This window comes from Budorcas taxicolor, chromosome 16 (genome assembly GCF_023091745.1).
Source record: "Budorcas taxicolor isolate Tak-1 chromosome 16, Takin1.1, whole genome shotgun sequence".
In the NCBI taxonomy this organism is placed as follows: Eukaryota; Metazoa; Chordata; class Mammalia; order Artiodactyla; family Bovidae; genus Budorcas; species Budorcas taxicolor.
The window spans coordinates 52,754,460-52,770,495 of record NC_068925.1 but is presented as its reverse complement, the minus strand read 5'-3'; the positions used below and the strand labels follow the sequence as shown (position 1 = coordinate 52,770,495).

Genomic DNA, 16,036 nt, shown 5'->3' with positions numbered 1-16,036 from the left:
CAATATCACAGTAATCCAAGTCTATGGCCCTACCAGTAATGCTGAAGAAGCTGAAGCTGAAGCTGAACGAGTCTATGAAGACCTACAAGACCTTCTAGAATTAACACCCCCAAAAAATGTCCTTTTTATTATAGGGGACTGGAATGCAAAAGTAGGAAGTCAAGAAATACCTGGAGTGACAGGCAAATTTGTCCTTGGAGTACAGAACGAAGCAGGGCAAAGGCTATTAGAGTTCTGTCAAGGGAACACACTGGTCATAGCAAACACCCTCTTCCAACAACACAAGAGAAGACTCTACACATGACATCACCAGATGGTCAACACCGAAATCAGATTGATTATATTCTTTGCAGCCAAAGATGGAGAAGCTCTATACAGTCAGCAAAAATAAGACCGGGAGCTGACTGTGGCTCAGGTCATGAACTCCTTATTGCCAAATTCAGACTTAAATTGAAGAAAGTAAAGAAAACCACTAGACCACTCAGGTATAACCAAAATAAATCTCCTATGATTAAACAGTGGAAGTGACAAATAGATTCAAGGGATTGGATCTGATAGAGTGCCTGAAGAACTATGGACAGAGCTTCGTGACATTGTACAGGAGGCAGGGATCAAGACCATCCCCAAGAAAAGGAAATGCAAACAGGCAAAATGGTTGTCTGAGGAGGCCTTGCAAATAGCTGTGAAAAGAAGAGGAGCAAAAGGCAAAGGAGAAAAGGGAAGATATACCCATTTGAATGCAGAGTTCCAAAGAAAAGCAAGGAGAGATAAGAAAGCCTTCCTCAGTGATCAATGCAAAGAAATAGAGGAAAACAATAGAATGGGAAAGACTAGAGATCTCTTCAGGAAAATGAGAGATACCAAGGGAACATTTCATGTAAAGATGGGCACAATAAAGGACAGAAATGGTATAGACCTAACAGAATCAGAAGATACTAAGAAGAGGTGGCAAGAATACACAGAAGAATTATACAAAAAAGATCTTCATGGCTCAGATAATCACGATGCTGTGATCACTCACTTAGAGCCAGACATCCTGGAATGTGAAGTCAAGTGGGCCTTAGGAAGCATCACTATGAACAAAGCTAGTGGAGGTTAGCAGCAGCAGCAGTGGAGGTTATGGAATTCCAGTGGAGCTATTTCAAATTCTAAAAGATGATGCTGTGAAAGTGCTGCACTCAATATGCCAGCAAATTTGGAAAACTCAGCGGTGGCCACAGGACTTTCTGGAAAAGGTCAGTTTTCATTTCAATCCCAAAGGAAGGCAATGCCAAAGAATGCTCAAACTACCACACAATTGCACTCATCTCACACCCTAGCAAAGTAATGTTCAAAATTCTCCAAGCCAGGCTTCAACAGTTCGTGAACCATGAACTTCAAGATGTTCAAGCTGGATTTAGAAAAGGCAGAGGAACCAGAGATTAAATTGCCAACATCCGTTGGATCATAGAAAAAGCAAGCGAGTTCCAGAAAAACATCTACATCTGTTTTTTTGACTAGGCCAGAGCCTTTGACTGTGTGGATCACAACAAACTGTGGAAAATTCTTCAAGAGATGGGAATGCCAGACCACTTGACCTGTCTCCGGAGAAATCTGTATGTGGGTCAGGAGGCAACAGTTAGGACTGGACATGGGACAACAGACTGGTTCCAAGTCAGGAAAGGAATATGTCAAGGCTGTATATTATCACCCTGCTTATTTAACTTATATGCAGAATACATCATGAGAAATGCTGGAAACAGTGTCAGACTTTATTTTTGGGGGCTCCAAAATCACTGCAGATGGTGACTGCAGCCATGAAATTAAAAGACGCTTACTCCTTGGAAGAAAAGTTATGACCAACCTAGATAGTATATTCAAAAGCAGAGACATTACTTTGCCGACTAAGGTCCATCTAGTCAAGGCTATGGTTTTCCCAGTGGTCATGTATGGATGTGAGAGCCGGACTGTGAAGAAAGCTGAGCACCGAAGAATTGATGTGTTTGAACTGTGGTGTTGGAGAAGACTCTTGAGAGTCCCTTGGACTGCAAGGAGATCCAACCAGTCCATTCTGAAGGAGATCAGCCCTGGGTGTTCTTTGGAAGGAATGATGCTGAAGCTGAAACTCCAGTACTTTGGCCACCTCATGCGAAGAGTTGACTCACTGGAAAAGACTCTGATGCTGGGAGGGATTGGGGGCAGGAGAAGAAGGGGACGACCGAGGATGAGATGGCTGGATAGCATCACAGACTCGATGGACGCGAGTCCGAGGGAACTCTGGGAGTTGGTGATGGACAGGGAGGCCTGGCGTGCTGCGATTCATGGGGTCGCAAAGAGTCGGACACGACTGAGCGACTGAACTGAACTGAACTCACTTGTTTAAGTCATTGATAAGCTTTCTGTAGCTGATAAGTGTTGGGACCTAACAAATGCCATGATAGGCTTCAGGGACTAAGGTAGGACTCACGGGAAAGGCTGAGTCATTGCCCAGTGAGGTCATCCCGCGGATGCCAGGACTTGTCTAATCAGCATACTCCTCTTAACCTGGTTTGAGTTTATCAGGATGTAAAAGACATCCCCCTGCAGCCAATAGCCAATTAGTAAATACCAGGAAACCCCTGCAGCCAATAAAGATTAGCCAATTAGTAAATACTAGGAAACTCCTGCAGCCAATCAGCCCTTGCCAACGCTCTGTTCTAAAACCTATAAATACTGCTGTAAATCTGGGCTCAGGGCTCCTTGCTCCACTCCACTGCGTTGGATGTGGCAGGAGCCCTAGCTCGAGCTAGAAATAAAACCCTTCATGCTTTTGCATTGTTGTGGACGTCTTATTCTCTCAGTTTTGGGGACTCGGACTCTGAGCATAACAATAAGGACCACTCTTCTTCACCCCACCCACTTCTTCCACCTTCTGTCTTTATTTTCCACAGATAACCGTCCTCCTCCTTTACAGAGAACCATCTACAGCTGGTCTTCACTTACTTTCTTGCCTCCCAATCTATCCACACTTACCTGCATCCATAGCCATCATGATCCCTCTTCCCTTTCTTCATAACAGAAGAGCCTGTTCCTACTCCATGGGGAGTGGTGGGGTAAATGGGGAGATGCCAATCTTACATACATTGTGTCTTCCTCTTTCTGTTTCGGTATTCTGACTCATCCTCATGTTTTGGGCTTCTACTTCTCATCAGTTATGTGGCCTTAAGTAGGCCATTAAAGTAGCACATATTTTATCCAGTGGATTCTAACTTGTGCCCAATAAAGTTACTGCAGTGGTGCTGGGATTTGCCAGCCAAAGAGACAGTCCTGGTGAATAGAAGGAAAACTATTCACGAGGCAGGGAGACGGAGCCTAGGAGGAACTGAAAGTCAGTGTGGCAGGAGGGAAGAGTGCAGAAGGGGCTCAGGAGGCAGGGCTGAAGGGGAAGGCCGGGGCCAGTGAGCTGGGGTCCTATACACTAGTTAGGGTAATAATTTTGGTTTTAACCCTAATCATTATCTTCAGAAGAAAAGCAAGCTCCCTGAGCCTCAAATTCTATGCTGGAAAATATGTCTTAAACCTATCTGCTTGGTTGTCAGTCTCCATTATCAGCTTGAGAGTTCCTTAAGGGCAAAGGCTTTTCTTTTTACGCATTTCTGTACCCACGTGGATATTTGCCAACTGGCACTCAATAAATGCCTGTTGGATGAATAAATGAAATTCTGGAGTCCTCCACAGACGTTACCTTCTAGGTCAAGCGATGAACAGTTTTTCTTTTCTGCTCATCCCTTTCCGTGCCCTCCCCCTTCTTCCATCTCTCCTCCCACCACCCCCTCCAACCCTTTCCTGCTTCCCGCCTCCCCTTCCCAGCCCCGCCCCTTCGCTACGCCGCGAAGGCGGAGCGGGCCAGGCGGGCTTTACGGCCTCCGCGTTGCGGCGGGGCGGGGCGCCGGGCGGCCGGCGCGCTTGGCGGCAGCGGTGGGAGGCAGGCCGGCAGGCAGACGGAGGCGCAGGCGGGTGGTGGCGGCCGTGCTTGCTGGTGAGGGCGGGAGGGAGTGAGTCACTGAGCGTGTGTGAGGGAGGGAAGGAGCGAGCGGGCGGGCGAGCGAGCAACCCGTGCCGTCAGCCTGCAGCACCAGCCAGGCCCCGCCGCCGCCCCGTCGCTCCGCGCCGAGGCCGGGCCGAGCCGAGCTGGGTCGGGCCCGGGCCATGCTGCTCACCGTGTACTGTGTGCGGAGGGACCTCTCCGAGGTGACCTTTTCCCTCCAGGTCGACGCCGACTTTGAGCTGCACAACTTCCGCGCTCTGTGTGAGCTCGAGTCCGGCATTCCCGCGGCTGAGAGCCAGGTACGCTGGGCAGAGATCGGGGCCTCCTTGCGGAGCTAGCCCTCCCGCCTTGGGGCCTCACGCCCTCCCTTTGCTGCTGGTGAGGAATTGGGAGGGGGTGGAGGGGAAGCAGGATGGCCATTCCCAGCCCACCCCCGCATCCGGAAGAGAGCTGGAATCGGTAGCTGCCCCCACACACCCCGAGCTTGGGGTGGGGTGCTGGGGGAGGGAGCGGAGAACCTGACCGCATACGCACCCACTGCAGCCTGAGAGGCGTGTGGACTGTGGGGCGCGTCCCACCTTTTGGCTCTTTGGCCCCTTCTCTAATTTCCTGAGTTTGGGGTGTCATCGCAGACCTAAGAAGAAGCCGTAGTTTTGCGAGAGTTTATACATCCTGCTTCCCCAACCAGAAATACCAGTTTAGGTCTCTGTGGTAAATGTTCACCTGCTTTTTTGGAGAGGGCTCCTGCCTAAGTAAACTTAATTTACCTTTGAATATAAAGGTTTACGCTCTAAGTGAAAGGAAAAGTTTGAGACTTGCACCGTCTTGTTTTGAAGCCTTTGGAAATGCTCTTTTTCCCTGGCACGTGCGTCCTGGTTAAATTATTATTTTTAAAGTAATTATTAGTTCACCTGAACTATTTCTCTGGTCTCTTCCCCCATAGTGCGTCAAGATCCCTTTCTTTTACATCCCAGTTCAGAATCTGGGTGAGTTCAAAGCTCAGTACTTTATGAGAATATTTGCTTTAAAATGGGCCTCAGTGTGATTGGGTTGTTTCATTTCCCTTAACCCTGCTGGAAAGAAATTCGACTGCTCCTACATTTTAAGTAAGCAAAGTAATTTATTCTCAAAAAATGTGTGGGATCTGCTACCAAACAGAATTGATGACTATAACTCCGTGGCCTTCACACTAAAACGTCTAAATCCTGACTTGATAAGTGGACTTTGAAGGACATAGTCTAAACATTAATAAAATTATAGAAGTCGTCCAAGGTCCCAGAAAGTAAATCTTGATTTCCTACTGCAGTTATGAAATAGTTCCAAAAACTATTGCCTCATTACAGCTTGTTCTGCCCTGTGTTATGGTAAACAAATGTGTCGATATTTTGTTTGGAAGTAAGTATGATTCCTTTGCACTTTGAACTTTAGAATGTTGGCATAAGCTGAGTATCAGGAAAGACTTTATTTTGGGTCACAGGGTGTCACTCAAATTGACATTCTGGCAAAATATACAAGGATATTGGTAAAAGGGATTTCTTGGAACTTCTATAAAGGCATCCAGAAAAACTCAGGATCCGGTTCCTGTCTATGAATCCCTCAGATACAGAGCTACAAAACAACAGTTTAAGTGGGGAGGGAAAATCAACTCAGATTTTTGAAGGTGGCTTTTTCAGTTGTTCTCTTCCCCCTCTGGCAGTTCTCTTACCCTGCTTACAATCACCAGTTGGTAAGTGGACTAAAAAAATGTAAATTGATTTTGTTGTTGGGCTTGAGTGAAGACGAAGATTGTGATTTCTGTATTCCTGCACTTTTTGAAATTGCTGTAGCCAAAAACGTAAATAAAGAGTGTCAGAGTGAAAGACGATTAATTGTATGGTCAAGGCACGCACTGTCCTGCCAGCGTGGCAGGTTCGAATACCTTACTAATTGAACACTTAGGCTAACTCCAAATTCTTTCTTATTCATCAGTGTTTTGGCGTTTACTTCCTTCCCAAGCCAAATTAGCATATGGAACCCTGGGCTCTGACGTGTGTTAAGCCTGCCTGACGGAGCCAGTAAACAACTCCTGTTTTTCAAGTTTCTTCTGTTGGCTCCGTTGTAACCTAACACAGTGTCTATTTTAGGATGTCTGGTGGTCGGCTGTCTTTCAGTTGCTTGCCCATCAGGCAGGAACAGGATCCACCCTAGACACTTGAGTCATTTCCTTTTGCAAAATCATAATAGTAAACATCATTGTAGTTTTAATACACATATATGTCGTTTTCACTTAATTGGCGTATTCCCTTCCATTCCTTTACCTCCCAGGGTTCTCCCCTGTTACTCACCTCCCCCTCCTCCCTCTCAAAGTTCTCCTGGTCTCTTTACCTTTACTGTTCTTATTTACCTTCTCTGTTCTCATTCCTTCACCTCCATTTCTGATGCCGTTTCTAAAGGGAATTTTTTTTTCTTGTGACTGTTCCTATTTCTTCCTGTCACTGTGTTTTCAGACCACTGGTCTGCAAACTTTTTTGCTTATGTATTCTTCTAAGTAAAATGTTTTGAAATATTCATCTTTGTGATACGTATAATTAATATATATGAGCTAGTGGTATATGCATAATATAAATTCATGTATATTACATGTATGGATATATAATAGCTGTAAACATCAGTTATATACATGAAGTAATACCTTAGGTACAGTATAAACAGACCCAGGATAGAATTTAAGGAAGGATGAACTAAAATGGAAATGAAAATTCTAATATTTTCTATTTTCTTCCTGCATCCTTGAAGAACTGTCTTGAATGTGTGAACCACATTAAGGATCACTGGTTTATAATTCAGTTTTTCAAGATTGGCATGGATTGTGCATGAGGGTACAATGGGAAAAGGTGTTAATTTTTTAACAGCGCTAGTCATTGTAGTAGTTATAATGCAGTGATAACACATTTAGAATAGACACAATCTCTCCTTGTACATGTGATTAAAGCTGGGCATGTTCCATCTCTTAACACAAGTGTGGGCTTAGAAGTCAGGCATGGCCCTGTTTGATGCTTTGATGCAGACTTGGCTGGAGAAATTTCAAACAATTATAGGAACTTAGTACTCTTGCCTGGAAAATCCCATGGACGGAGGAGCCTGGTAGGCTGCAGTCCATGGGGTCGCTTGGAGTCGGGCACGACTGAGCCGCTTCACTTTGACTTTTCACTTTCATTCATTGGAGAAGGAAATGGCAACCCACTCCAGTGTTCTTGCCTGGAGAATCCCAGGGACGGGGGAGTCTGGTGGGCTGCCGTCTCTGGGATCCCACAGAGTCAGACACTACTGAAGTGACTTAGCAGCAGCAGCAACTTCACTTGGAATTAATATCTTTGCATTTTTGAAACATTGTTATAATTTACCCCTGTAGGTGGCATGTGGTTAACAAAAAAAAAGTGCAAGGTGTGTAAGTACTCTCAGATGAAAGTATATTTAGATACCAAATAATAGCAGTAACTGTATGATCCTAGAAATGAAGCTGCACACAGCGTGTTCTGTGGTTTGTAAAACACTATTTTAAACCAATAGAAACTGAAAATTGCTTTTGTAGCTGATTTTGGCATGCTTGTTTTCACAGGTAGTTTTCATATATTTCTTTTCTGTTAAATACTACATGTTCATTACAGAAAACTTGTAACATATACAAAAGGAGGAAGAAGAACACTATTATTTATTACTTTATAACTCAGCTGCAGTTTACATCTTGGTATATTTTTTCCCTAAGCTTTTTTCTTATATAGTTAAAATATATCTTTTAAACATGTGCCCTGAACTATAGTAAACAGTTTCATCCCTTACTTTGTTTAGTCAAAGTACATTGTCAACATTTTCCCGTAACAGTTCAATTTTTTTTCTTTCATTTTTTTTTGACTGCGCTGCACAGCATGTAAACGTCTTAGTTTCACAACCAGGAATTGAATCTGTGCCCCCTAAGCTCAGGGTCTTAACCACTAGAATGCCAGGGAAGCCCCTCCCATTAACATTCAAATCCTCACAGTTTATCATTTTAATGGCCACATAATTTATCATCATGTAGATGTATTACATTTACTTCATATTGTATGTATTTATTTAATGCCCTATTGCTGGGCATTTTAGTTGTGGGCATTTGGAACCAGTTTTGAATAACATTTCCATGGATACCTTTATACTTAAGGCTTTGTCCCCATTTCTGTTTGTTTTCTTAGGATAAATTCTTAGATATGAAATTGCCAGATTTTTGAGAGGCTTGTAGTAACTGTTGCCAAATTATCTTCCAGAACGGTTGTAAAAGTCAAGCTGACTGTTAACATTGGATAGTATGTGTAGATCACTTGGTATATAGTGCATTTTCAGTTAATGATAGATACTGTTATGAAGCTGTTCAAATTTGATTCTAAGGGTTTTGTGGCTGTTTTATGATCCTTAGTGCTAGAAATGTATTGTTATGATACCTGTTGATTGATTGAAGTCGCTCATTCAGAGACCTGGAAACTGTTGACATCTTACTTAAAGGTTCTGGAGTCATATTAATTAGTCTATCACTGAATGTTGGCTAAGATGAGAATTCAATCTCCAGGGTGTCTACACTGAAGTAAGTACTAAGAGTTGTGCCACTTTTGGAGATTAAGGCTTGTAGCTGTATACATTTTTCTGTTGTATGTTCTTACAAATGGCAAAACTTGAATTTTGAGCCTTATAATCTTGGAGCTGCATATTATGAATGGTAGAAAGCATCACCAGTGCCATTATCAAAACTTGTTTTGACTGCTAGAAATTTGAAACCATTTATCTCCTGGAGTCTCATATTAAGTTGAAAAATCATTCAGACTTATTCTGGGACATCTGTTGCAGAATAATTGTTTCTTAGATTCTTAAACCTGTTTTAACAACAATAATAACAACAAAAGTTTTCTGTGGCAGTTATAATTTCAGCTGAGCTACTATCTCATCTGTGCCCTTGGACTAGAATGGTATGCATCTGCTGCTTTGTCAGTATGAAGAATGTTTGCTCCTTACCCACATTCTCCAGTCTAGTGTTTTCAGGAAATTGGAGCAGATAGCAGTCTTCCATATTTCATGTACACGGTTGAGGGTAGTGACTACCTGGATCTTACATTTTTATTGTTAGATTAGGCTACCTGCTTCTTAAATTATGTTGTCCACTGAGGAAAAACTGTTTAGCTGAACAGTGATGGATTGATGTATGGCATCTGTAAAATGGGAATCCAAAGAGTGAGGAGTTGCCAATGCTCCTTTCTTCCTGTTCAGGGCAAGGGGTGCATTGGACAGTGGACGTGTTTTGATCCCCTGGTGAGTAGAGGCCTTTAGTGGTGCATGTGTACGTGCTCAGTCGTGTCCGACTCTTTGCAACTCCATGGACTGTGGCCCGCCATATTCCTCTGTCCGTGGGATTTCCCAGGCAAGAATTCCGGAGTGGCTGCCGTTTCCTCCTTCAGGAGATCTTCCCAACCAAGGGATTAAACCTGCATCTCCTTTATCTCTGTGTGGGCAGGCAGATTGTTTACCACTGAGCCACCTTCAGTGGTGATGGGTGCCTTAATAGCCCTTGGAAAGGTCACCCAGCTAATTCACCAGGCCATGTTGGACTTCTGTTTGGGAAAGTTGTGTGTGGTTCTAGGAAAGAGTGTGGCTGTAAAGTCAGGCAGATGTGGTCCCAGTCCCAGTTCTCTTAATAGCCTTGGAGCGTCAGGTCACTTAACTGTATATCAGATGGGACAGTTAATGTCTGTTTCATAAGATGGTTGTGAGACTTAGACAAGAGAATACGAGGATTAGGTGAAAAACTGTGAGAACCTAGTAAGATGCTGGCTCAGGTAGGAGCTCACCCAGTGATAGCTGTTTGCTGTTTTAATATGGCTTTCCATGGAGTATTTACAGCCTGAAGAAAATCCAATCATCTGTGGAATGGAGCATTCAGATTCTCCTGAGTTTCTTTGAGTAGATAAGTAAATGTTCTTTTATAAAAAGTGCACTTAGAACCTGTTGACTGATCACGTGTCTCTAAATATACTGGTGGTTGAATTTCTGACCCTGGAAAATTGACTTTCTTACCCAATAGGCCTTAGGCCACTGGTACCTCCTGGTTGCTTCACGAAGTTGAAGCCCCTCTGTTGGAGCTGGCTGCGTAACATTTCTCTTGGTAAGCTTCTTGCTGCACACCTCAACCCAGGACACTTGTCATTTCAGATTTGTGGTGGTTTTTAAAGCAGTCCCAGAAGTTATAATATGACTCTCAGATTGTATTGCAAACCATCTGTGTTGATTCTGGTGTACTTTTACTATGAGATACAAGCTTAAGTGGGCTTACCAGGTGGCTCAGTAGTAGAGAATCCACCTCCCAGTGCAGGAGACGAAAGACGTGGGTTCGATCTCTGGGTCGAGAAGATCCCCTGGAGTAGGAAATGGCATCCTGCTCTAGTATTCTTGCCTGGATAGAGAAGCCTGAGGGCTATGGACACCACTGAGCGACTGAGCGCAGTACACAAGGTGCTTATTAAGTAAGGGAGTGTGAATAGGTTGATAGAATAACAGTTGCAATCTGTTGTAACATGTTGTAACTTTGCAGATGAGGGTAAGAACTAACAATACTTTCTCTAGTCCTGTACAGAACTTATAAAATAGAATTCAAGCTACAGACTCTGCAAATCCTTTTTTTTGGCTCAACCCCGGAAGTATTTGATTTTGGAAGTGACTAAATTCAGTTTCTTCTTCTGTTGCTTATGTAAGTGCAGATTCTGAGAGCAGATATGGCAGATCATTTTTTTTTTTCCATTTAAATCCTCTATTTTTCAGGTTCTGTGTCAGGCAGTTTTGCTGTGAGAGCTATGAGGACATGTGAGGAAACATTGTAGAATGGTAGTATAGCAGAAAGATGGGGAAGGGACAGCTGTGCGTAGGTATGATTATCTAGCCCCAGCTACATACTTGACAAATGAAAAATGTGAAGCCCAGACCAGTTGAGTGGTGGGAGCCTCATCAGAGTCAGGACAGAACTCAGGTTCCTCAGTTTACCAGTGGCCTCATGCTGCCATCTGTAGGGTCGCACAGAGTCAGACACGACTGAAGTGACTTAGCAGCAGCATGGAAGGTGAATCATTAGCGAGAAAACCAGAGCCTCTGTTTATTCTGAACACCTCTCTACCGAGTAGGTCATAATGCAGGGTAGGCTTTTACGTTCCTTCATGGTGAAATCATAGTGTGTCCATTGTATATCTCTTGTTCTTTTCACAGCCCGTTGTTTCATGTTTTTGTGCTCTCAGGCTTTCTCCAGTGTTTGATTGCACATCATACAAATATTTTTATTATTGTACATCCCTGATCCTTTTTTCCATCTGTGTTTAATTGTGCTTTTCTGAATTTGTTCCGCTTTTATCTTCTACTCATAAACATAAGAATGATAAAAATTTGAGGATGATTGAGGAGAAGGAAGAACTTACTATTTGGAACCTCTCAGACTTGCCAAAGTGGGAGAGGATTTAAAGGTGGACACAGGAGGGGTACTTCACAGGTGGTCCAGTGGCTAAGACTCCCAGAGTAGGAGGCCTGACTTCAGTCCTTGGTCAGGGAACTAGATCCTATTGGTGCTGCAACTAAGACCCAGTACAACCAAATAAAAAAAAAAGAAATGGACACATGGGGATGTCATGTCTTGCAGGTGACTGGAATTAATGCTGTATCATGTTTTTGAAAGTTGCTAAGGGTAGATCTTAAAAGTGCTCATCACAAAAAGACAATTTTTATAACTCTGTGAGGTAACAGACGTTAACAAAATATATGGTGATCATTTTACATTACATATGTGTATCAAATTATCATGGTGTACAACCAAAACTATTACAATATTGTATGTCAATTATATCTCACTAAAACTTGTGGATGGGGAGTAAACATATTATTTAATAGTACTGTAGTTATCCCCAGAACAAATTATTCCCATTTCCCTCTCTGCTAAATATTATATCTAAAATTGTCTACCTCCTTTAGATCCATTTGTCCTTAATTCAGCCAATACTTGGGCATTATTCCTCTACCATTCCCCTGTTCTAGGCATTTTGGATATGGTGAAAAAAGCAAAGTTCTTGTCCTCAGAGTATCTTACTTTTTCATGGGGCAGAGAGACCATAAAGAAATAAGTATATAATATGGGAAGTGAGGGTGTGTTTTAAGTAGGGTCATTAGGGAAGGACTCTGAAGGGGTAATGTTTGATCAGAAACCTTAAAAAAAAAAAAACCTGGGAAAGAACATTCCTCAGGTAAAGAGAACAACAAGTGAAACAGCCTTGAGGGGGAACTTGCCGGTGTTGTTTGAGGAACAGTAATCATGGTATGAGATGAGGTCGTGGGGGAGCCAGGGACCAAACTGTTTGGGCCTTTACGGGAAGGATTTTAGCTTTTATTCTAAGTGTGATGGGAAATGGCTGGAGGGTTTGAGCAGGGAGTGACATTCTCCAGTGAAGATGAAAACTGTGGTCTTTCTGTTCTGTGCTGTGTTACTTCTCAGCGCTTTATACTGTTCAAATCTTTTCTGGTTGTAGATTGTCTACGCTGAAAGGCCTCTCACAGACAACCACAGATCACTGGCGTCTTACGGCTTAAAGGATGGCGACGTTGTGATTTTACGACAGAAGGAGAATGCAGACCCTCGACCTTCAGTGCAGTTCCCAAGTAAGGCAGCTTGTAATGATTTCACAGCCCTGGCAAGTGTTAGTGGATAGCATAGTTCCAAGTCTTGGATTCGCCTTGGATTCAGACTACAAGGATACAAATCCTGACTGTGCTGCTTGCTTGCTGGGTAGCTTTGGACAAGTTAACTTCTCTGAGTCCATTTCCTCACCTGTAAGATGGGTGCTGTAGTTAACCACAACTCCTAGAGTTGATGGGAGAGTAATGCATGTGAAACCTTCAGCACAGAGCAAGCCTTCTTGGTAAATGTTAGGTTCTGTTGTTATCAGCCATCATTTTATCCCGGAGAAGGACTTGAGAGGCCACAGGTGCCTGTGCTTCATGGCTGACTTTTGCTGCTTTGTGTTTGGCCGTCAGTGATAGGCCTTTGCTGAGCATTTTACAGTCAGCCAGCCACTTGCACCTGCATTTCATCCCATAACTGTAATAGGAGAAAAGATATCTCTTGACAGTTTCTTAACCATTAGCAGATGAAGCCCTGATTTTTAAATAATCATTTCCAAAGTTGCATAGCTAGTAAGTGACAGCACAGGATTTAAAACTTGGTGTTTTCCCCATTACTCTGAGCCTTATGAACATTAAGCAGTTGGACCACCAAGTTCTGTTTTTTTCCCACGTTAATCATGAAAAAGAAACTGTTACTTGTTTTAGACACTACATCTAGAATCTGTGCATTGAGAATTAGGAAGTTTCCATGTCCTTTAAATAGTGTGCAGAGTTGTGTGTGTATCTGTGCATTTGATGAGGAGATGGTCCATAGCTTGCTTCAGATTCTCAAAGAAGTTTAGGTGTCTGGGTGATGAAAAACTCCAGTTTAGAACACAGTGCTTCCATCCAGCCTGAAACTGGAGCTATGAGAGACCATCAAGTCCTGTTCCTTTCATTTCTGAATTATGTTATTCCCTGGGGGTTACTGTTAAACTTTAGAAAGAGAAGTGATTGAGATACGCCCATCAATCAAACCCAAGTCTTCGTCTGGTCAATTTGGTGAAATTGTTAGTTCTGGAGATTCACTGTTTTGGTTTTTTTTTTTTTCCCTGACTGTGCCACAGGATCAAGAGAAGCCACTAGATGGGGGAGGGGAGGCAGTCTGGTCTATGACGTAGACAGGTTTTTTCAAAATTATTCTGAAGTGAGTGGACTCTCGAGATAACAGAGTTGAGATGAAAATTTCTCAGCCCATAAGGAGGACCCACCCAACCATATATGTTTTGCTGGTTGACCTAGATTAGCTACTGCACAAAGATCATCTTACTCACTTCACTTTTTTCACTGGCTTAGAGTTCATGTGCATATATACATACACGCGCACACACTGCCCACTGAGGTTTGTTTGACAAAAAGTGCCTAGTTGAACCCATGCTAAGAGGCTGAAACTTTATGCATGGGTGTAAGCATTCCCTTTTTCTAGTTGCGGTCCAAAAGTCTTCAGGACAGCCCCAGGCTTGGAACAGGTACAGTCATCAGATAAAATTTAGGGTTGAAGAAATGTGGGTTCACTCAGTCTTAGCCCATTATTCTGGCTACATACTTGGGTTCTGTGTTTGTTTTCTTTTCCCTATTTAATAATACAGCTCTTTTTTTTTTTTTTTCCTATAGCAGCTGTATTGAGATATCATTCACTACCACACAGTTCACGGGTGTAAAGGGTGCAATTCATGATTTTTAGTATATTCAGAATTATGCATCCATCACTATGATCAGTTTTAGCACATTTTCATCATTTTTACAAAAAACTGTGTACCCATTAGCAGTCATTCCCCATCTGCCTTCACACATCCTGGCCCTCAGCACCCATCAATCTACCTTCTGTCTCTGTATTTCCCTATTCTGGACATGTCACAAATGGAATCATACAATATGTGGGTCCTTTGGGTAAAGCTCCCTTTTATTTTTCTTTCATTTTAATAAGGTCAGCTCACCCTGGAGTGTGGAACCTGGGATGTGGGCTGTGAACCTGTGAAATCTTTTGGTGTGCTCAGCACTGAGAACCTTTGCGGTTCCTCTTCTTTTTTTCTCTTCTGTGAAATGATTACACCCACTGGCTCCCCAGGGTATGAGAAGAGTTAGCAGTGATGCACAGATGAAAGCATAAATTCAAAGCACTAATATGTGTAGCACATACTTGTAGAAGTTCACATCTAACATTCATTTGATATATATAGTATTCTTTACCCAGGATGTCAGGGCTTTTTGAAGCATATGTCAAAGCAGACTAGGATTTTTCTTAAGACCTAAGAGCTGAAGAGCATTCAGATTTATGTGGCTATATTTGAGACTGACTTTGATTTTTTATTTTTTTCTTTATGTTTTAATACATGAGTAAGTAAAAACTTACTATCCTGGGATATTTTATCAACCCCAAATTTGAGATTATTACCATTGTCTCCTTATCCCTACCGCCTCCCAAACCCCTGTTTTTCTCTTTCTATTCTTTCCTACCTGTTCACTCTTGGACTGCAGTGTTTATATTCAAAGTCAGCATGAGAAATAACCAGGGAAAGGGCATTCAGAATGTCTTTGGTTACCATCTACTACTAATACATACCACGTATTTGCAAATTGGCTGCTTCCTTCAAATACTTGTTCTTATGGAGTCATTTGAAGTAAACTTTGAATCAATTCTCCCCAACAGACTTACCCCGAATAGACTTCCGTAGCATAGCTGTGCCTGGCACGTCAAACACCCGGCAGCGCCAGCCACCAGGAGTGCAGCAGTCCCACTCAGCTCCTGGAGAAATAGCTTCATCTCCTCAGGGCTTGGACAATCCAGCCTTGCTCCGAGACATGTTGCTGGCCAACCCCCATGAGCTGTCCTTGCTGAAGGAACGCAATCCACCCTTGGCAGACGCTCTGCTCAGTGGAGATCTTGGTAAGCTTATAAAATTGGAAGGCCATCAAGCTGACCTGAGGCGAATAGTTTCACAGCAAATGGGGAGAAATTCAGGCAACTGGTGTGTTCAGCCCACTGAGTCACATGACTTCTTGAACATATCAGTTGGTCTGTGAGAGGTAAACTAGTGCTGATGTCAAAGACTGGTTAGTTGGCAATAGTGACAGAACTTTAGGGATCTCTAGAATTCTGAAATCCCACTCAACCAGTCCCCTTTGTTCCTCTTTTTTTTTTCCCCCCTAATTATTTCAGCAGCATATAACCCAGGTACAGATCTTTTTTAATTGAAGAATAAGTGACTTACAATATTGCTTTAGTTTCAGGTGTACAGCATAGTGATTCAAGAGATTTTAGTTTGTTTTTGTATGGGTTTTTTGTTTGTTTGTTTGTTTTGCAGACACTATTTTTAATAGCCAGGTACTGGTATTTCG

At 42.8% G+C, this 16,036-nt stretch overlaps 1 protein-coding gene across 3 annotated transcripts in view; it reads left to right on the top strand.

Annotated features, from left to right (window-relative positions):
- Nucleotides 1-4,044: 4,044 nt before the first annotated feature.
- Nucleotides 4,045-16,036, top strand: part of DDI2 (DNA damage inducible 1 homolog 2) — a 43,079-nt gene continuing 31,087 nt past the window's right edge. For 2 of the 3 annotated variants that reach the window (XM_052653607.1, XM_052653609.1), the window contains exons 1-3: nucleotides 4,045-4,305; nucleotides 12,565-12,694; nucleotides 15,348-15,584. In XM_052653607.1, coding sequence (XP_052509567.1) covers nucleotides 4,168-4,305; nucleotides 12,565-12,694; nucleotides 15,348-15,584 — 505 coding nt within the window. In that variant the 5' untranslated portion in view covers nucleotides 4,045-4,167. The remainder of the gene's footprint in view (nucleotides 4,306-12,564; nucleotides 12,695-15,347; nucleotides 15,585-16,036) is intronic. The other variant, XM_052653608.1, reaches the window with a different exon arrangement.